We start from the raw sequence: 19,965 nt of genomic DNA on the forward strand, positions 1-19,965 counted from the left end.
TGTGTCTGCAGTTGGTGCACGAGCTCCGACCGCCTGCTGTGAAAATTGTACGCGAAAATGATTCAGGAGAATGCTGTCAATTGATGGAAAAAGGAGACTGAAAAATGTGCCTTGTTTATTTAAAAGAAATTCTAAAAATGACAATAGACTAGAATTGAAAAAAAGTCACACATTAGCCCAAAAATATGAATTGATATGTGTATTGTGCTATCTATATCTGTATAATTGTATATTTCTGAACGAATTAATCAATTATTGATTTATTGATTGATTTCTAGTGAACCAAACCACTGATTGGTTTGTCATGTAGGCAAAATATTTCTGCATGGTAGCATTAGAATCACATTTCTTAAAAGTCTTAGAACGTTCAATGTACCCGCTAGGATAGGTCTGTGTCTAACCAATGACCTGCCTCGTGCGAAGGGATTGGTCTTTTCTTAACCAATGAGGTGACATAACTAGCTGGCTAGAGAACAATCATTTAAAAAATAGATAGCCAACATTCTCTTTGCTGCTAAACTTCTTCTAGGTAAGTGACTGGCCATAAATTGTCACTAACAATTATTTCCACAGATATTAATACTTTTTATAGTGGCTAATAATTCAAATGTATATTTATCTTGCTTATCTCTGCTCACCCTTCATATACAGTCATTGGCTCGCCCTCGCTAACAAAAAACGGGTAAGTTACCCATAAAGTTAGCTGGATAGCTGGATTGCTAACTAGCTAGCTAACGTTATATATTTTTTTCTGTGCAATTAGCTCAACGTAACTATGTTAATATATTTTAGTTAAAGCAGAGAGCAATAGGCGACGCATGTAGATAGACACTCGTTGGTTAAAGGCGTGAAAATAATTTGCTAGACTGATGGATGGCAAACTTCAGCTAGCTAAGTTAACTGGCTAGCAAACTAACGTTACCGCGCAAGGGACTGTGAACGTTAATTTAGCATCTTTGACGCCCCCTGTGGCAGATTTGAGCATGGCACAAGGATCCGCAGGCAGAGACGCGACTCGCAGGAAAAGGTACTTTTAGCTACTTAAATGGCCTGTTGCACGTCACTGTCAAAAATAATGATAAAAGAGACTTGAAGACATCATGAAAATGATCTACTGTAGCTAAGTAATGGGTACATTATCTTACAGTAAGGATCAGCTGGACTGGAGCACATGCTGGAGCAACAGTCTGAAAGAGATTGCAGGCCTCCTGCCCATATCTAAGCCTAGGAATGGCCGAGGACTCACCAAGGTTTGTGCACGGACGATCTTGATTTAATTGTATTAATAGATTCCCTTTATGAGTATTTGTGTCCGTATGTGGGTGCATGGCTACAGTATGTCTGAATACAGTACGGTTACATTATGTGGGTGGGTGTTTCTGTGTGTGTTGTCTCATCTCTAATCTATCTTCAGAAGGAGACTCTGGTCCACATGCTGCGCTATTTTGACTTTCTTCAGAGTAGGATCCAGACCCTGCAGAGCCGCTTGCCCCCACACTGCATCCCCAAGCAGGAACCCGACACAGGTACAACCTCAGCCAAGCATCAAGACAAGTATAGACTACGTACCTGACTTTCATATCAATGCATTTACACTGTATGTGTGTGTGCGTGCACAGGGTCTGAGAGTGAAGAGAACACCCTCTCTGATCACTGCACCCCCCCTCACACTCTAAAGGCCAAGCGCAAATATGTTTGCAGCCGTTCCCGCAAGAGACCTGCCCCCACCTCAGGTACCAGACCCACACCTCCCCCCAACTACCCAAGACATTATGTTCAACACTATCAAAGACTGTTGTAAGGTGACGAGAGTAGTTCTGTTAGTTACATCAAGTATGATTACAAACTGTAGTTTTGTGTGTAATAACATCACACTAACCAGAATGGTGCTTTTCTGTTTGCTTAACTCAGAGGTGAAGGCAGAGCTTCAGGTGAACAGACAGAGGTTGTACAAATCTGTAGCCAATGGAAAAATAGTTTACCCAGAGGAGGGTGTGTCTGTCCCCATGTGGGGTGTGCATTCTGATTGGTCAGAGCTCCAGTCTAGTGATAGCCATGGGGCGTGGCCTGTGTATGACAGCGACTCCCAGCCGAGCTCCCTGGATTCAGGCTTCAGCCTAAATCAGCTGCTCCCCCTGAGAACGCCTCTGGAGGGTGAGTTAGGCTGGAGGGTCCCTCAGTGTTCCCAGGGCTATACATGACAGGTGTGTTTGGGACAAATGTTACTGAGTTGATGCCTCTGTATTTTGGTCTCCCACAGGGAGCAGTGGGACTCTGTGGACTCCATCCCCAACACAGAGAGGCCACTGCTTTGTTTGTGAGGACCGCACAGGCAGCGAGAGCATCCCATCAGGGAGCGGGGTCCTAGACACTCCAACTACGCCAATTACTGGGTGGGTTTACATCCCTGTAGCCGCATGCCTGCCCTTTTTAGTGTAACTTAGTATAGTATTCATGTGAATGTGTTTTCAACCCATATATACAGATGAAGTCGGAAGTTTGCATACACCTTAGCCAAATACATTTAAACTCAGTTTTTCACAATTCCTGACATAAAAATTCCCTTTCTTAGGTCAGTTAGGATCACCACTTTATTTTAAGATTTTGAAATGTCAGAATAATAGTAGAGAGAATTATTTATTTCAGCTTTTATTTCTTTCATCACATTCCCAGTGGGTCAGAAGTTTACATACACTTAATTAGCATTTGGTAGCATTGCCATTAAATTGTTTAACTTGGGTCAAATGTTTCGGGTAGCCTTCCACAAGCTTCCCACAATAAATTGGGTGAATTTTGGCCCATTCCTCCTGACAGAGCTGGTGTAACTGAGTCAGGTTTGTAGGACTCCTTGCTCGCACACACTTTTTTAGTGCCCACACATTTCCTATAGGATTGAGGTCAGGGCTTTGTGATGGCCCCTTCAATACCTTGACTTTGTTGTCCTTAAGCCATTTTGCCACAACTTTGGAAGTATGCTTGTGGTCATTGTCCATTTGGAAGACCCATTTGTGACCAAGCTTTAACTTCCTGACTGATGTCTTGAGATGTTGCTTCAATATATCCACATAATTTTCCTCCCTCATGATGCCATCTATTTTGTGAAGTGCACCAGTTCCTCCTGCAGCAAAGCACCCCCACAACATGATGCTGCCACCCCCGTGCTTCACTGTTGGGATGGTGTTCTTAGGCTTGCAAGCCTCCCCCTTTTTCCTCCAAACATAACGATGGTCATTATGGTCAAACAGTTCTATTTTTGTTTCATCAGACCAGAGGACATTTATCCAAAAAAATACGATCTTTGTCCCCATGTGCAGTTGTAAACTGCGGTTTTGGAGCGGGGGCTTCTTCCTTGCTGAGCGACCTTTCAGGTTATGTCGATATAGGACTCGTTTTACTGTGGATAGAGATACTTTTGTAACTGTTTCCTCCAGCATCTTCACAAGGTCCTTTGCTGTTGTTCTGGGATTGATTTTCACTTTTGCACCAAAGTACGTTCATCTCTAGGAGACAGAACGCGTCTCCTTCCTGAGTGATATGACAGCTGCGTGGTCTCATGGTGTTTATACTTGCGTACTATTGTTTGTACAGATGAACGTAGTACCTTCAGGCATTTGGAAATTGCTCCCAAGGATGAACCAGACTTGTGGAGGTCTACAATTTTTTTTCTGGGGTCTTGGCTGATTTCTTTTGATTCTCCCATGATGTCAAGCAAAGAGGCACTGAGTTTGAAGGTAGGCCATGAAATACATCCACAGGTACACCTCCAATTGACTCAAATTATGTCAATTAGCCTATCAGAAGCTTCTAAAGCATTGACATAATTTTCTGGAATTTTCCAAGCTGTTTAAAGCCACAGTCAACTTAGTGTATGTAAAGTTTTGACCCACTGGAATTGTGATACAGTGAATTATAAGTGAAATAATCTGTCTGTAAACAATTGTTGGAAAAATTACTTGTGTCATGCACAAAGTAGATGTCCTAACCGACTTGCCAAAACTATACTTTGTTTACAAGAAATTTGTGGAGTGTTTGGAAAACGAGTATTAATGATTCCAACCTAAGTGTATGTAAAGATCTGACTTCTACTGTATGTGTTTCCAGGCCAGGATCACTTTTCCTGAAGGACCAAATGCTTGGGGTAATCCCACCCATGCGAGGACGGAGGGAGCCCTTCCACAGCCCTGCTGCCACGCCCCAACGCCCTACCCTGCTCCCCCTGCTGCCGCTGTTTGGGACTGGGGAGAGTCTGAACCTCAGCCCCTCCCTCCTCACATCCCCTGCCCGGGGCCTCAGCCACTGCCTGTTGCCTGAGGGCCAGGAGGAGCTCCATGGTAACACTCCTTTTAATAACACACGCTCAATATTAAGCTGATTTAATATCATCTTATTGACCAGGGTATTGCTGCTTTATGTTGTTGGGTACAAAAGAGACCCTGCCTGCCATTGAAGTATATTTGAAGTTTCTGACTTCAAATAGATTACGGGAAGCTTGGTGTAGTGTGTAGTCTACCAAGTAGTGCAGTCTGTAAAACCTAATTGTAACTCGATTGGAAGGATTCCTCCAGCTATTAATCATATACATTCCTACTTACGTCTTCAGTTCCTGGTGCGAGAGAGAGAGTGAAACATAGCCAACAGCCAACACACACTCATCTTTTTGCAGTGCTATTCGAGGATGTTTGGGTCACCCCTAAAACGACCCACACCAAAGTCTCCTGCCTGCCCTGCCATGACCCCAATGACTCAGTAAGCCTCATAGAATCATGTTTCCACAACACAAATGTTGAGTGTATAGTATGTTAGGTACTAGTGTTGTGTTCGATATCGATACCAGGTTTAGTATCACAATACGTGATACCAAAATGATAGAACAGTAAAAAAATAAAATATACACATATTAGCCAAAGTCACAGAATGGCACCTGATTCGGACAGATAAACTCAGCTACTGCTCTGTTCAATCGCTGGGCATCTTTTGAGTTCAATATCACAATAAATTATAAATCTATTGATAAACTGGGTAAATCAGGGTGTAGCCTAGGCCTATCCACCATACAGGTGAATTCATATTCAATAGGAGTGTGTGCATGCATTGAGTTATTGAGCTTGTTTTGGCTGATTTCATAGGGCTACAGATGAAAAACTATTTAGTTCCCTTCCATTTGGGACTTATTTTATTATACTGATCAACAACATTGGCATAGAAGTAGCTTCTTTTATAAAAAATGTGCGCCGTCTCTTTAACCAGTAATGGCTCATTCACAAGGCAAGAGGTTTGGAGCACAGTCAGTTTGCTGAAGCAATAGATCATCTTTGGGAGAGACGTGAGAGAGACCGAATAAGTGAATGAATAAGGTTTTTGGTGGCAATCAGCTTTTGCGTTATTGTTTCTATATTGTCACAAACAAAGTACAAGGGTAATGAATTGATGTTACCTTTATCTGTCAGCTAGCAAGGAAAGTTAGCCTACAAAGCTGGAAGCTACAGGTATCTTGCATTGTAAAGTGTTCTTGCCTGTATGGACATTGTTTTGCGAACAGAGCTAACATGATGCAGCCCAGACTCTCGGTGGAGGCTAGCAGTGAGTAGGTGGAGCTAACATGATGCAGCCCAGACTCTCAGTTCAGACTAGCAGTGAGTAGGTGTAGCTAACATGATGCAGCCCAGACTCTCGGTGGAGGCTAGCAGTGAGTAGATGGAGCTAACATGATGCAGCCCAGACTCTCGGTGGAGGCTAGCAGTGAGTAGGTGGAGCTAACATGATGTAGCCCAGACTCTAGGTGGAGGCTAGCAGTGAGTAGGTGGAGCTAACATGATGCAGCCCAGACTCTCAGTTCAGGCTAGCAGTGAGTAGGTGGAGCTAACATGATGCAGCCCAGACTCTAGGTGGAGGCTAGCAGTGAGTAGATGGAGCTAACATGATGCAGCCCAGACTCTCAGTGCAGGCTAGCAGTGAGTAGGTGGAGCTAATATGATGCAGCCCAGACTCTCAGTGGAGGCTAGCAGTGAGTAGGTGGAGCTAACATGATGCAGCCCAGACTCTAGGTGGAGGCAGGCTTAATCCGTGAGACACATTTGACAGCAGTACCGAAAGTAACAAAAATTCTACTACTGAACTGTTTTTCATGTTCTACTACCCAGAAGAGTCTGTATATCGTGCAAAACAATTAAGGAAATGGGTATATTCAGCTTAATGATAAAGCCACTATTCCCCCTAGATGTCGGAGGGTGAAGCTGAAGTCAGGCATGGCCGAGGAGGGTGGCTGTCCTCCCTGAGTGAGGGGGAGGAAGCGGACGTCACCTGGACCCCCAAGCAACAGCAACTCCCTCTGAAGTCAAAGACCAGTAGCACAGGACGGCACCGCAGAGCCAATGCCTCCACCAAGGGTCCCCCTCGCACCCCTCTTAACCTGAAGAAGAAGTGTGTCAACGGCTTCATAATGTTCTGCCGCATCAACAGGAAGACCTACCTCCGGTGAGTGACTCCTGACCTTTATCCCCATAAGCCTGTGTTTCAGCTTGATGTACTGTACCTCTGTGTGTCTCTAACTAAGATGGCTGCCATGTCTTTGAACAGTACCCACCCTGGCACCCCATCTACTGTGGTCACCAAGGAGCTGGCCAGCCTGTGGCACGTCATGCCCAAGCAGGAGAGGCATGTCTACTGGTCAGTAACTTTCTTATTGTGTCTGTCTCTTTACTTACAGTTGGAATTTCTCAGTTTTACAGAGGAGCTTGTGTAATCTCTCTCAGTCTGAAGGCTCGTCACTTCAGCCGCCAGCAGAACCGTAACGTGAGGAGTGAATTGGTGGAGGGAGGCGGAGAGGAAGAGGACTGTGTACCCAGCCCCCTCCACATGCTGCTGGCCCAAAGAGACCTGTGTGCTGCAGCCAGAGGAGGCCCCTAGAGTAGCTACTGACCCTTCACTGACCATATGCATCTAGCATTGGATGTCCATATTTATACTGTATCTGTCCATATTCAAATCAACAATATTGTTTATTTAAGAAACACTGTATGAGTTAATTATGATGTTCTTTGGAGTTTAAATTATATTCTCAAACACAGACACTTAATCTCTGTCTAGCACAGTGGTTCTCAAATTATATACGTTTTTTAAAGGAAGTCAGTCCAACTTTAAACTGACTCTTGAAGTTGTAATAGTAGAATTAGGTACTGAAATTAGGTACTGAATCATCAGTCCCTCTTGTCATGTTTGTCATTGCATACCTTAGAGAGCTATGTATAACTTGTCAAATGTCCAGAAAAACTAGCCCATGTCAGCAAACATTTTTTTATTTAGGTTTTTTAGCCCATAGATATTGTTGTAATTTTTGTGTCACTCTAATACATGGCAAAATGTATAGAAGTGCAAGATAATTTGCTTTAAAACTGCAACATTTTCTTTGCACCCCATGACAAAATGTATAGAATTGCAAAAAATAAGTTGTTCCCCAATGCTAGAAGGGGGGCCCCGAGTGAAAAGGTTAGGGAACCCCTGGTCTATAGCACACCACATTTAACTGTTACTTTTTGTTTTCTGCCTCGTGTTAAAGTTATTTATACAACATGTTCAAACGTGGTTTTACAGATATCATTGAGAACCATTTTAGTAGGAAGTTTTGTATTTACATTAAGTGATGTCTTCCCGTGGGTTATAATGCCAAGGCAGTGTTTTACTAGTCATGTCATCCTGAAGTTTATTTCATCAATCAGTCTATATTTATTATCATAAGGGCCAAAGAAATTCCAGGCTACACAGTGCAGCACATAAATCACTTGCCCCATGGACTGACCATTTTATTTATTACCTATTTATACACACTGCATTTATTAATATGTGTGAAATGTCTATGTTTCTCTATTACACATTGTGTAAATTCCTTTTTTACAAGGCAGGTAGGAACTGAAGTCTTACCATTGTATTGAGTTATTCAAATTGTCAATTGGAAGTTTGCTGAAGTGTTTCTATGTGTGGTCTCAATATATGTTAAGATGTTCTGTAAATTAAAGTTATTCAATTGTTACTACTTTGATGAGTTATTTGAGATAAATGAAACAAGTGAACATTTATTTTAGATACCATACAATATGGTATTTTAGATTATTACAAATATAACAATCATTCTTTAAACAAAACAAGTCACATTGCACGGCTTAGTTTTTAATCTAAAGTCAAGACCACTGTTTCCTCAAACTACATGGTAGTCGTTTAGAAGTTATCGCTTGACTGGGAATCTCAGGTTGCAGTATATTCAAAGCGCTGGTAATACAATCAGGTAGTTATTACTTAGCCTTTTTCATACCAGAATGTATTAAACGATAAATAATGTTAACAGGCAATCTATCAAGGTACAGAGCAGCAGGTCTCTAGCCCAGGGGTTCTTAAGATTTCTAAGCTCGAGACCCAAATGACAAATGTACTGTCCTCGAATGACCCAAATTGAGAAGAAATAGTGTGTGATAAATGTTTATTCATAACTTGCGACCCAACTCTTATGCTCGGGGCCCACTTTAGGTACCAAACCATAGTTTAAGAAACCCTGTTGCTAGTCAATTCAAGGTGTATCGATTCCAATACTATGAAATTACATCTGTTTTGTGACATGTTATTTCGCTAGACAGAGAAATGGGTTAAATGAATGAGACTGATTTGATTCAAATTAGACAGATTTTCATACCCGCGATAGAAATTACGTCTATCTCCGCCGCGTGGGGGCTGTGATTTAGCTGGTCTAGTAAACAGGAGATCCTGAGTTCAAATCCCAGCAGTGCGTTTTCGTGCATTTCTTTTTACCCATTGGTGGAGAACATCAGAGGGGAGGGATCTCTGGTTTTCTCATCCAATGGGTTTTGACAAGTAGGCGAGGGGAGAGGACGTGAGGAATATGCGATTGGGATATTCCAATGTCATCAAGAGTTAAAACGTTCCAACTGTGTAAAGTTGAACCTGCAAACAACTCAAGCATTTAGCCAGCTTGTACACGTCACCGTCCCAGCATAAATATCCCCTACAAGCAAACTCTTGTAGCTCGCCGTGATCTTATAGTGGTCAGTACTCTGCGTTGTGGCCTCGGAAATCCTGGTTCGAATCCCAGTCACGGCATTGCTATGCAGAATGTCATGGCGAAAGGCCCTAACTTTGAATGAGTTTAAACTTACTTTGGAAACTGCCATTTGAAAAAGTCCCCCAGCTCATGGTAGCTTAATGACTTACACAAACTGATTCATCTGCTATTTCAAAGGTTCTTATGATTTTTTTAAATCAAGACCCAAATGTGAAATGTACTGTCCTCGAACAACCCAAATGAAGAAGAAATAGTGTATGTTTCTAAATGTTTACTCATAACTCGCGACCAACCTCTCACATGCTCAGGGCCCACTTTTGTTCCCAAACCATAGTTTAAGAAACCCTTTTGCTAGTCAATTTAAGGTGTCCGTATCGATTCCAATATTAGGAAATTACATCTGTTTTTTTTTTACATGTAATTTTGATAGACAGAGTTATGGGTTAAATGAACATGACTGGGTTGATTCAAAATAGTTGTGGGTTTTCATACCCAACAGAAATTACAGCTATGGGTGCTGTGGCTTAGTTGGTTAAAGAACCTGTCTAGTAAACAAGAGATCCTGAGTTCAAATCTCAGCAGTGCCTTCTTAAATATTTTATTGTACCCATTGGTGGAGAAGGTCAGAGGGGATGGACCTCTGGTTTTCTCATCCAATGGGTTTTGACAAGCAGGAGAGGCGAGAGAACATGAGGATTACACAACTGAAATATTACAATGTCATGGAGTTAAAACGTACCAACTGTGTACAACTGAACTGGCTAACAACTCAAGCATCTAGCCAGCTTGTACATGTCACTGTCCCAGCATAAGTAACCTCTACAACAAACTCTGGTAACTCGCCGTGATCTGTCCTCTTTCTCTGATCACATTTTGAAAACAATTTACATTTGAAAACTCTGTTTCAAGGTACTATCTTTTTTGAAACCATTTTTTCCTCTACTCCTCTTTTCAAATCATCTCTCTCTCTCTCCTCTTAGTGTCACTGGTCATTCTCTCTCTCTAGGCATCATTCCTGGGGCCACAACAGACTGAGTTTACAGAGTTGTTCGTTGGATGAAAGAGACTCCTCCCACAGGCGCTGGTTGGTCTCTCTCAGAATTGTCACTTCCTCCATCAGGGCTACTTTATCCTCCCTTTCCTGACCGTCACAGAGAGAGAGGTCATGGGGTTATTTAAAAAGAGATGGTGAAGTGGTCAAAATTGATTTAATGATGAGATATGGGGGTTGTGTATCTGAGGCGGAAGTGTCGCACCTTCTCCAGGTTGCTCTCCAAGTGTCTCAGCAGCGCCTCCAGGTGGTGAAGTCTTGACAGATCACTGGGCACTTCACTGTAGAGAAGCAAAACATATTGTTAATAAAGAATAACTTCAACACAAACTTCATGAGGGAAAAAACAAATTTGCTGAAGCTGAATTAAAATGCATAACTCTATAAATGGCACAGTCCAAACTTATCCATGTCTGCTTGAGAATGAATATCTTAGAGGACTTGGGTCATTAAGTCGGAGTACAGCCATTATGAGTGTGTGTCCAGTAAAGGGAATGGGCCCATAGAGAGAGAGAGTGTGTGTACTGTACCTTCTTAATGTGGGCTGGGCATTGTAGCCCTGAGGAGGGTAATGATTAGGTGGGCAAGCAGCAGGTCCACCCTCTGATCCATGCTTCTTGGACTTGCTGGGAGGAATGGGCTCCACTGTCCTCTTTGCTACAAGCATAAAAAATGAACGCAACATACACTGATATCACAAAAAAATCATTGCATATTATAATTTGGTCTAAAATGCCATGCTCCTCACAAACATTCATAAGCAAACTCAGGCACATAGACATGCTTCTTGCACACACAGTCTCCTACCTTCATAGGCCTTGGCAGCATTGACAAGGTTGCTCCACTCCAGGCCCCAGGCAGGGTCCAGTAGGGGGATGTGCCCAGGGTCCCAGCCCTCTGTCAGGGACAGCTCAGAGGCAGACAGGTCTTCTAGCCCCTCCAGCTCTGGGCAGTCAGAGACTGGGGAACATGCCAGACTGGAATCCAGGGGACCACTGCCGAGGCTGATCTCTGAAGAGAGGCTATGACGGCAGGACTATGGGACAGAGCTGTGGTCAGTTAAATGAGTACATGGACATACTCTGTAACTTTAAGATTAGTACTCATTGAATATGAGTATGTTAGAATATTGAACATCTGTGTGTCACAGGTCTGACAATGAGCCTCTATTTTCTTGTCTTCACCTCCAAAAAGCAAGAGCCACTAAAAGTTGAGTACCATCATCAGCACAGCTCATAAATGAAAACTAAAAAAAAAATTGTGACTTACATTTATCTTGTATATATATAATTATACACATACACGGTGCGTTCGGAAAGTATTCAGACACCTTGACTTTTTCCACATTTTGTTATGTTACAGCCTTATTCTAAAATGGATTAAATTAAAATTTTCCTCATCCATCTACACACAATACCAAAGTGAAAACAGGTTTTTATACATTTTTGCAAATGTATTAAAATAAAAAGAAGAAATACCTTATTTACATAAGTATTCAGACCCTTTGCTATGTGACTCGAAATTGAGCTCAGGTGCAGCCTGTTTCTATTGATCATCCTTGAGATGTTTCTACAACTTGATTGGAGTCCACCTGTGGTAAATTCAATTGATTTCACATGATTTGGAAAGGCACACACCTGTCTATATAAGGTTCCACAGTTGACAGTGCATGTCAGAGCAAAAACCAAGCCATGAGGTCAAAGGCATTGTCCGTAGAGCTCAGAGACAGGATTGTGCCAAGCTTGTAGCGTCATACCAAAGAAGACTTGAGGCAGTAATCACTGCCAAAGGTGCTTCAACAAAGTACTGAGCAAAGTGTCTGAATACTTACGTAAATGTGATATAAGTATTTTATTTTTAATGAATTGGCAAACATTTCTAAACCTGTTTTTGCTTTGTCATTAGGGGGTATTGTGTGCAGATTGATGAGGGGGGGAAAACTATTGAAATCAATTTTAGAATAAGGCTGTAACGTAACAAAATGTGGAAAAAGTCTAGGGGTCTGATAACTTTCCGAAGGCGTGTGTGTGTATATACTTTGTAAGCATTTGTATGTGAATGTTTCTGTTAATATGTTTACTATACAGTATATCTTTATCTTATCCAACTTGCCACAACTGAAGTTCCTTCTGGAAAAATAGTTATTATATTCTATTTCTTTAAATACTGTTTCTTTTTTGTTTGAGGTGCATCCGCCTGGGAAGGTGCAGGTAAGAGGGTGACTTGTCATGTTAGTTTTTACTGTCTGACTACGTTGAGAGAATATATTTGATTATTCTTGATTTGAATATGAATGAATGTTTAGGTAGTTCTTCCCTCGACCCTGCACTAGTCCAGAACCTGTTTCTGTTTGTATATTTCATTGTGTGCTTCTTGTCCGTTAACTAGGTTTGAAAGAGAAGTCTGTGGTTTTGACTAATGGTGGAGGAGAAAATAAAACCTGTTGACATCTTTATCGGAGGCAGAGCTCCCAATGTTCTTGTTTAACTAAACCTGTGGTGTAGAATTGGCTACATTTATTTTTCGATCGCCTCACTTGTGCATCTACGATGTTTCTAGATAGCAGTCTTTACACAGGCAGCCCAAAAGATCAGACGTGATTGGTCAAAAGACCAATTAGTGGAAGAAATATGAGAATTGGGCAGCCTGTGTAAACGCAGCTGATGTGTGCCTAATTAACTGCATCCCTCTCTGAGTCCTCTGTGTCCAGTATGATGAGCCTCAGTTCCTCCTCTAGGTTAGTTGTCTTGTGGGTCTGTCGTGGAGAGGGCGGGCAGCGCAGAGAGGCCAGGACACGCGGCTGACCAAACACGTTCTGGGATGTCATGTCCACCTGTCTGATTACAGAGTGGTACTGTACAGTTACTCAGTAATCAATCTCAACACACTACAAATCCTGTCTGGATCAACTCAATAGAAATACTCCTGTCAACTCAGATCTCAAAGACCCTTTTCTCTAAATATTACAGAACTATAATTATTCTAAATCAATGAATTACACATTAATGAAGTACTTGGTACAGGCACTATACAACAACTGCATTAATATAGAATAACTCTCTCCTCATGCTCAAACTTACAGAAACACTCACCTCCTGATTCTGTTACTGTGAGGGCTGTTAGTCTTGATGGTGTTGTCTGTATTAGTGTTGTCCTTGAGCTGCCAGGTTGTGAGTCTCCTATAGATTGGAGTGGGACTGAGGCTTGGCTGGTAGACAGGCTTTTGACTGAGACTTGGCTGATGCTGCTGCTTGATGACCTGCTGCTGGTTTGGTCTGTGTTGCTGGCTCTGGTCCTGGACAGGGTGGTTGGAATCCGAGGGGCTGGATGTAATAGTGGCTCTAAGCATGCAAGGTTTGTCCACTGTGGTAGTGTTATATCCCTGGGGGCTTCTGCAGACACTGAAGGCAAAACAAACACACACATACCATATCCACGGGTACAGCACAGACACACACAGCAGCACATACAAAAACGCACCACAAACAAACACACAGCAGACAGACACACACCAAATAAATGCACACCCAGTGGTGATGTGCAAACTCACACATGGCATGCATCGACATTTTCTAATCAAATTTCAACACCATTGAGACTTACCCAAGCATTAATCCAATAATGTATTGCTGCCACGATGCCCCACCCAGTGTGTTTTTATAAGTTATGTGTCACATGGTGATGGTGGAGGGGAGGGTGTGTCCCACATTTCCCCTAATCCTCCCTGGGACCCTGCGGCTCTCAGCTGACCCGGAATCCGCACACATATAAATCTATACCCCACCAAGGTCCCTCCCACTTGGGTCTCTGTCTCACTACGCCTGTCTCCCACCGGTGTGTCTCTTTCCTCCCTTCCTCCCTTCCCGTCTCTCACTCCCCATGTCTCACCCACCAGGGTGTCCCACCCTCACTCCCCCTGTCTGTTACTCACCAGGGTCTGAAGACAGGCAGTGCTCTGTGGGGCAAGGGCAGGGTGTGGGCGTAGTAGCCCTGGCACTGGTTGGTCCCCCCTCTGCTCCCAGTGCTGGGTCTCTGTGGAGGGGGGCTGTATGTGCCCCAGCCATGCAGGGACCTCTGGGGGGCCCTGGGACAGGCATAATGGGACTTGGCCTCCTGAAGTTGTTGAGTGCCATTTTGGGAGTACAGATTAGATGTGTCAAAGTCTCTGCCACTGAATAGGATGTCCAGCCCAATCCCCTGGTGAACACCCCTCTCACCAAACCAGCCCTTGTGGGTAGGGCTATAGGAGGCCATCATGGAGAGAGTCACTGCTGGGTGGGGGTGGCGGTAGTACAGCACCTCCAACTGAGAAAGAGTGAGTGTTTGACAGAGGTAATGGTTGGTATGTTCCACAGCACCTATGGGGGAATGTATGACCAGACTGGTTTGAAAGTTTAAAACAGAGTGAGGGAAAGAGAAATACATAAGCAAAAGTCAACGGTAAAATGTAAAACATGCATGTACAATATAACCGCTAACAGTGTGTGTGTGTGTGTGGCAGTACGAAGCAGCCTTGTTCAGTCCTAACCTTGTACAGTCTTTAGGAGTCTCATATAGCCGTCTCATTTGCTATATGAGAGGAAGGGCTGTCCAGAGCCACCCTAGAAAAGGCACGGCTATATGCTCTGGGCCTGAGGAATAAAGGGCTGATTGTTCATGTGAGTGTAGTCAGTGCTCCCTTTGTTCACACCAAGCTGCATTGTACTGCACTGGGATTCACAGCTCTGGATTGCACTGAATAGCACAGATTGAACAAATCAATGTTTAAGGAATTTCTTCATACATGGTCACCAATTGCTTTTTAATGCAAAACTTTGTATTTTGCATTAATATCAATCCATTATTCTTGAGTCCATTTTAACATCCCAACCACAAAGCATGTATCAACCAAATCAATGACCATTCTTCTGGTCATTTTTAGAGAACAGGTTGTAAAACTTTATTGTTGCAAAGTGTATTGACTAACCCCCACAGGTTAGTGCCCACAGGCCTCATAGCAGCACATAACAAATAGCAGGTGGTCAAGACTACCAGCAAAATTCCCCAAAGCATCCCTCAATCATGACCACTCACAAAACAGTAGGATAGCTTTTGTCAAGTACATAGACTATGTAATCAGTCCCTTTTGTCAAGTACTTAGACTATGTAATCAGTCCATTTTGTCAAGTACATAGACTATGTAATCAGTCCCCTTTGTCAAGTACTTAGACTATGTAATCAGTCCCTGTTGTCAAGTACTTAGACTATGTAATCAGTCCCTGTTGTCAAGTACTTAGACTATGTAATCAGTCCCTGTTGTCAAGTACTTAGACTATGTAATCAGTCCATTTTGTCAAGTACTTAGACTATGTAATCAGTCCATTTTGTCAAGTACATAGACTATGTAATCAGTCCCTGTTGTCAAGTACTTAGACTATGTAATCAGTCCATTTTGTCAAGTACATAGACTATGTAATCAGTCCATTTTGTCAAGTACTTAGACTATGTAATCAGTCCCTGTTGTCAAGTACTTAGACTATGTAATCAGTCCCTTTTGTCAAGTACTTAGACTATGTAATCAGTCCATTTTGTCAAGTACATAGACTATGTAATCAGTCCCTGTTGTCAAGTACTTAGACTATGTAATCAGTCCCTGTTGTCAAGTACTTAGACTATGTAATCAGTCCATTTTGTCAAGTACATAGACTATGTAATCAGTCCCTGTTGTCAAGTACTTAGACTATGTAATCAGTCCCTTTTGTCAAGTACTTAGACTATGTAATCAGTCCCTGTTGTCAAGTACATAGACTATGTAATCAGTCCCTGTTGTCAAGTACATAGACTATGTAATCAGTCCATTTTGTCAAGTACATAGACTATGTAATCAGCCCCTGTTGTCAAGTACATAGACTATGTAATCAGTCCATTTTGTCAAGTACATAGACTATGTAATCAGTCTATCTTGTCAAGTACATAGACTAATCAGTAATCAGTCACCACTGATGATCTGCGGTTGAATGCAAGGCAACAAAATACAACAGACAATTTGTCAGCCCTCACCTGCACATGCTAAAACACATTCCAAAGAAATCTGGGTATAACTTGTAGAGGAAAAACGGAATACTTACCTCTCCCAAGTGTCAATGAGCCAGTTCACATATCCTCAATGGGCTCACAGTGCTCTTTGTGTGTGTGTGTGTGTGTGTCACACAAGCTCCTGTAGAGTTTCATTTTTTGACATTTCATGACATGCTATTTTGGCTCTAAATATTTGCTGAGTAAACCATGTATTAATTCCTGAGTGGGCTCCCGAGTGGTGCAGCGGTCTAAGGCACTGCATCTCAGTGCTAGAGGTATCACTACAGACCCTGGTTCAATCCCCGGGTATATCACAAGCTGTAATCGAGAGTCCCACAGGACAGCACACAATTGGCCCAGTGTTGTCTGGGTTAGGGGAGGGTTTGGCTGGGGTAGGCTGTCATTGTAAAATAAAATAAATATTTTAAATTCATATAGTAGCATCAAATTCTATGAAGTCCATTTAATTAAAAAGAAGATTGTTGGCGCAGAGCTATAAAACAGATCTGTCAGTTGTTTTAATTGCCTAAATTTGCAATGTCCATCAATTTTCTTCCTCTCTTCCCATCCAGTTTACTTCACTAATCCACAAAACCAATCCATTGTCTATGCTATCAAACCCACAACAATACCATTCCAATTACACATTCTTTGTCGCAATGATTCTATGATTCTGTATGACCATCATGACACGGTAAAATGTATCAATTCATGAAAAGGAAAGTGGATAAAGCATAATTCTGTATGGGAAAGCATGTGACTAGTCGCTTAGGATATGCGTGGGAGAGCTCAAATTACAATAAATATGGGATGAAGAGGAGGCTGGTGGGAATGCGCTATAGGAGGATGGGCTCATTGTAATGGCTGGAATGGAATAAATGGCATGGATTCAAACATCTAGAAACCCCATTTGACTCCGTTCCAAATATTCCATTACAGCATTAGAATGAGCCCGTCCTCCTATAGCTCATCCCACCAGCCTCCTCTGATGGATCAATTAAAATAATTATACCAGACTGGAAGACCTTTATATCACAACTGAAACAAACCATACAGGTAAAAAGTTTAAAGCTTAAAGCTAGAGTCCTTAGTTGAAACAATAACAAAGTGGACACCCAACCTCTATTTTGGTAACAAAGCTATGGGATGGGCCTGGAGAAATGTGACCTTGGATACAAGGACTGCCCATTCATGATATAAAAATTATAGTTTTAACAATGTTTTGAGGCTATAAAGTGTTTGTTTACATTTACATTGTTTACAGAGTAAAACAAGCTTACATTTTGGGTTCTGATGGGGTATGACAGTTTGACTATGCTTATGAGGCGTTTATAAGTGATATTCTTCAAGAATCAATGGGTAAATATACAGAACAAAAATGTAAATGCAACATGCAAGGATTTTACTGAGTTACAGTTCATATAAGGAAATCAGTCAATTGAAATAAATTCATTAGGCCCTAATCTATGGATTTCACATGACTGGGCAGGGACGCAGCCATGGGTGGGCCTGGGAGGGCATAGACCTACTCACTTGGGAGCCAGGCCCAGCCATTCAGAATGAGTTTTCCCCACAAAAGGGCTTTATTACAGACAGAAATACTCCTCAGCTTCACCAGCTGTCCAGGTGACTGGTCTCATACGATCCCGCAGGTGAAGAAGCCGGATTTGGAGGTCCTGGGCTGGCGTGGTTACACATGGTCTGCGTTTGTGAGGCCGGTTGGATGTACTGCAAAATTCTCTAAAATGACATTGGAGGCGGCTTATGGTAGAGAAATTAACATTACATTCTCTGGCAACAGCTCTGATAGGCATTCCTGAAGTCAGCATGCCAATTGCACTCTCCCTCAAAACTTGATACATCTGTGTCATTGTGTTGTATGACAAAACTGCACATTTTAGAGTGGTCTTTTATTGTCCCCATCACAAAGTGGACCTGTGTAATGATCATGCTGTTTAATCAGCTTCTTGATATGCCACACCTGTCAGGTGGATGGATTATCTTGGAAAAGGAAAATGCTCACTAACAGGGATGTAAACAAATGAATGCAAAAACTTTTGGGTTTTTTTTGCGTATGAAACATTTCTAGTATCTTAAATGCAACACTTTACATGTTGCATTTATATTTTTGTTCAGTATGTCATTCATTTTTAAGTCCAAAAATGGATGTAGCAACTAAGGATTGTATATTTAAATATATTTGAGGACATATTTCAGTTTTTTGTTAAACATCCATTCCATTTGAATTCTAAAGGAGAAAGAGCAGAAGAGCCAGGAATCTCAGTCCTATTTTTTTAGGTTCATCTAAAGATGAGCAAGAAGCTCCACTGTACTTGGATGCATCTCCAAGTACACATTTCGAATACACCTGTGCCCCTAACTACCTACATTGCCTCACAACTTTCTCTGGGTGAGGTGGCACAGTGGTGGGATTTTAGTGTGGACACACCCTGCTCAGGCAGTGGTGTAAAGTACTTAAGTAAAAATACTTTAAAGTACTAGTTTTTGGGGGGTATCTGTACTTTACTGTTTATATTTTTGACAACTTTTACTTCACTACATTCCTAAAGAAAATAATGTACTTTTTACATACATTTTCCCTGACACTCAAAGTACTCGTTACATTTTGAATGCTTAGCAGGACATGAAAATGGTCCAATTCACACACTGAACAAAATAACATCCCTGGTCATCTTTACTGTCTCTGATCTGGCAGACTCACTAAACACACATGCTTTGTTAATAAATGGTGTCTGAGAGTTGGAGGGTGCCCCTGGCTATCCATAAATGAAATGGTGCCATCTGGTTTGCTTAATATAAGGAATTTGAAATGATTTATACTTTTACTTTTGATATTTTAGCAATTATACTTACTTTTGACACTTAAAACCAAATACCTTTAGACTTTTACTCAAGTAGTATTTTACTGGGTGACTCACATTTACTTTAGTAATTTTCTATTAGGTTCTCTACTTTTACTTAAGTATGACAATTGGGTACTTTTCCCAACACTGCTCAGGCATAAAGTGAGTCACCTGCTGAGACTATGGGTAGGGCCAGCTGATGCACTACTTGAGCATCCCTATGGAGAGGAAGTACCGGGTAGAGCACCTGGTGTTTGTACCGAACCAGCGTATTCTGGTGGGGGCCTACAGTGATCTGTCTCTGTGTGTCTTCACTGACCCCCCAGGACATGACCGTGTTTCACAGAACCACCTGCCCTGCTTCTGGAGTTGGCATGCACTTCTGCCCCGAGACCAACGAGCTGCTGACCAGAAGCATGGGCCTCATTGCCTTCTGGGGCTTCTGGACGTCCCCTCAGAACACCCCTGGGACTGGTGAGAGTGCTGGACTGAAACGGCTGCTCCCTGCATAGGAGAACCCCCCACATCACAGAGAACCTCACAGTGACAGACAACACCACAGCCCTGGTCAAGGTGCAACTGCGCCTCTACTTTCTCAGGTGGCTGAAGAAAATCGGCACGCTTCCCCGGGTCCTCTCCTAATTCTACCGCAGCAACATTGACAGCATCCTGACCGGCTGCATCCCGGCTTGGTACAGAAACTGCTCCATTCACGACCGCAAGGCCCTTCAGAGGGGTGAGAAGACTGCCCAGTACATCATTGGAACTGTGCTCCCCACCATACAGGACAAGGACCCCGCTCAGCCCAGCCCAGCCATGGACTATTCACTCCGTTACCGTCTGTTCCCGGACCACCATCTCAGAGACAGTTCTTTACCCACAAGCTAACAGACTACTTAACTCTTAAACCAGGACTGACTGCCAGA

At 42.5% G+C, this 19,965-nt stretch overlaps 2 protein-coding genes and 1 non-coding gene across 9 annotated transcripts; 2 read left to right on the forward strand and 1 right to left on the reverse strand.

The window, feature by feature from the left end:
* The first annotated feature begins 32 nt into the window (after positions 1 to 32).
* Positions 33 to 8,026, forward strand: LOC129868571 (uncharacterized). 2 transcript variants are annotated; one of them, XM_055942670.1, is made up of 11 exons: positions 33 to 1,027; positions 1,148 to 1,250; positions 1,415 to 1,526; positions 1,620 to 1,733; positions 1,912 to 2,154; positions 2,261 to 2,393; positions 4,102 to 4,331; positions 4,664 to 4,746; positions 6,218 to 6,474; positions 6,577 to 6,666; positions 6,753 to 8,026. In XM_055942670.1, the coding sequence occupies exons 1-11, from the start codon at positions 984 to 986 to the stop codon at positions 6,904 to 6,906; spliced, it is 1,563 nt and encodes a 520-aa protein (XP_055798645.1). In that variant the 5' UTR covers positions 33 to 983; the 3' UTR covers positions 6,907 to 8,026. The 2 variants fall into 2 exon arrangements, with proteins under 2 accessions (XP_055798645.1, XP_055798646.1); XM_055942671.1 differs by lacking the exon at positions 1,912 to 2,154.
* Positions 8,027 to 8,453: 427 nt separating this feature from the next.
* On the reverse strand, positions 8,454 to 19,917 carry LOC129868573 (signal-induced proliferation-associated 1-like protein 3). 6 transcript variants are annotated; one of them, XM_055942677.1, is made up of 8 exons: positions 16,226 to 19,917; positions 14,050 to 14,423; positions 13,211 to 13,519; positions 12,799 to 12,955; positions 10,926 to 11,154; positions 10,649 to 10,775; positions 10,324 to 10,399; positions 8,454 to 10,208 (listed from the first exon to the last, which is right to left on the reverse strand). In XM_055942677.1, the coding sequence occupies exons 2-8, from the start codon at positions 14,373 to 14,375 to the stop codon at positions 10,077 to 10,079; spliced, it is 1,356 nt and encodes a 451-aa protein (XP_055798652.1). In that variant the 5' UTR covers positions 14,376 to 14,423; positions 16,226 to 19,917; the 3' UTR covers positions 8,454 to 10,076. The 6 variants fall into 6 exon arrangements, with proteins under 6 accessions (XP_055798652.1, XP_055798650.1, XP_055798651.1 ...); XM_055942675.1 differs by having other exon boundaries at positions 14,050 to 14,476; XM_055942676.1 differs by having other exon boundaries at positions 14,050 to 14,499.
* On the forward strand, positions 9,581 to 9,654 carry trnat-agu (transfer RNA threonine (anticodon AGU)). Its single transcript has one exon. It is a non-coding gene; the product is annotated as a tRNA-Thr (tRNA).
* Positions 19,918 to 19,965: the final 48 nt, after the last annotated feature.

Source organism: Salvelinus fontinalis, chromosome 13 (assembly GCF_029448725.1).
Source record: "Salvelinus fontinalis isolate EN_2023a chromosome 13, ASM2944872v1, whole genome shotgun sequence".
Classification (NCBI taxonomy): domain Eukaryota; kingdom Metazoa; phylum Chordata; class Actinopteri; order Salmoniformes; family Salmonidae; genus Salvelinus; species Salvelinus fontinalis.

Bases quoted from the DNA above. Each gene is read 5' to 3' on its own strand.
- LOC129868571 (XM_055942670.1), top strand. From the start codon at position 984: ATGGCACAAGGATCCGCAGGCAGAGACGCGACTCGCAGGAAAAG. The intron at 1,251-1,414 runs GTTTGTGCACGG...ATCTATCTTCAG, and splicing joins ATGGCCGAGGACTCACCAAG to AAGGAGACTCTGGTCCACAT. The intron at 6,667-6,752 runs GTCAGTAACTTT...AATCTCTCTCAG, and splicing joins CAGGAGAGGCATGTCTACTG to TCTGAAGGCTCGTCACTTCA.
- LOC129868573 (XM_055942672.1), bottom strand. From the start codon at position 14,543: ATGTATTTCTCTTTCCCTCACTCTGTTTTAAACTTTCAAACCAGTCTG. The intron at 12,956-13,210 runs GTGAGTGTTTCT...CTCTGTAATCAG, and splicing joins CACAGTAACAGAATCAGGAG to ACAGGTGGACATGACATCCC. The intron at 10,400-10,648 runs GTACAGTACACA...GCTTCTCTACAG, and splicing joins GCCCAGCCCACATTAAGAAG to TGAAGTGCCCAGTGATCTGT.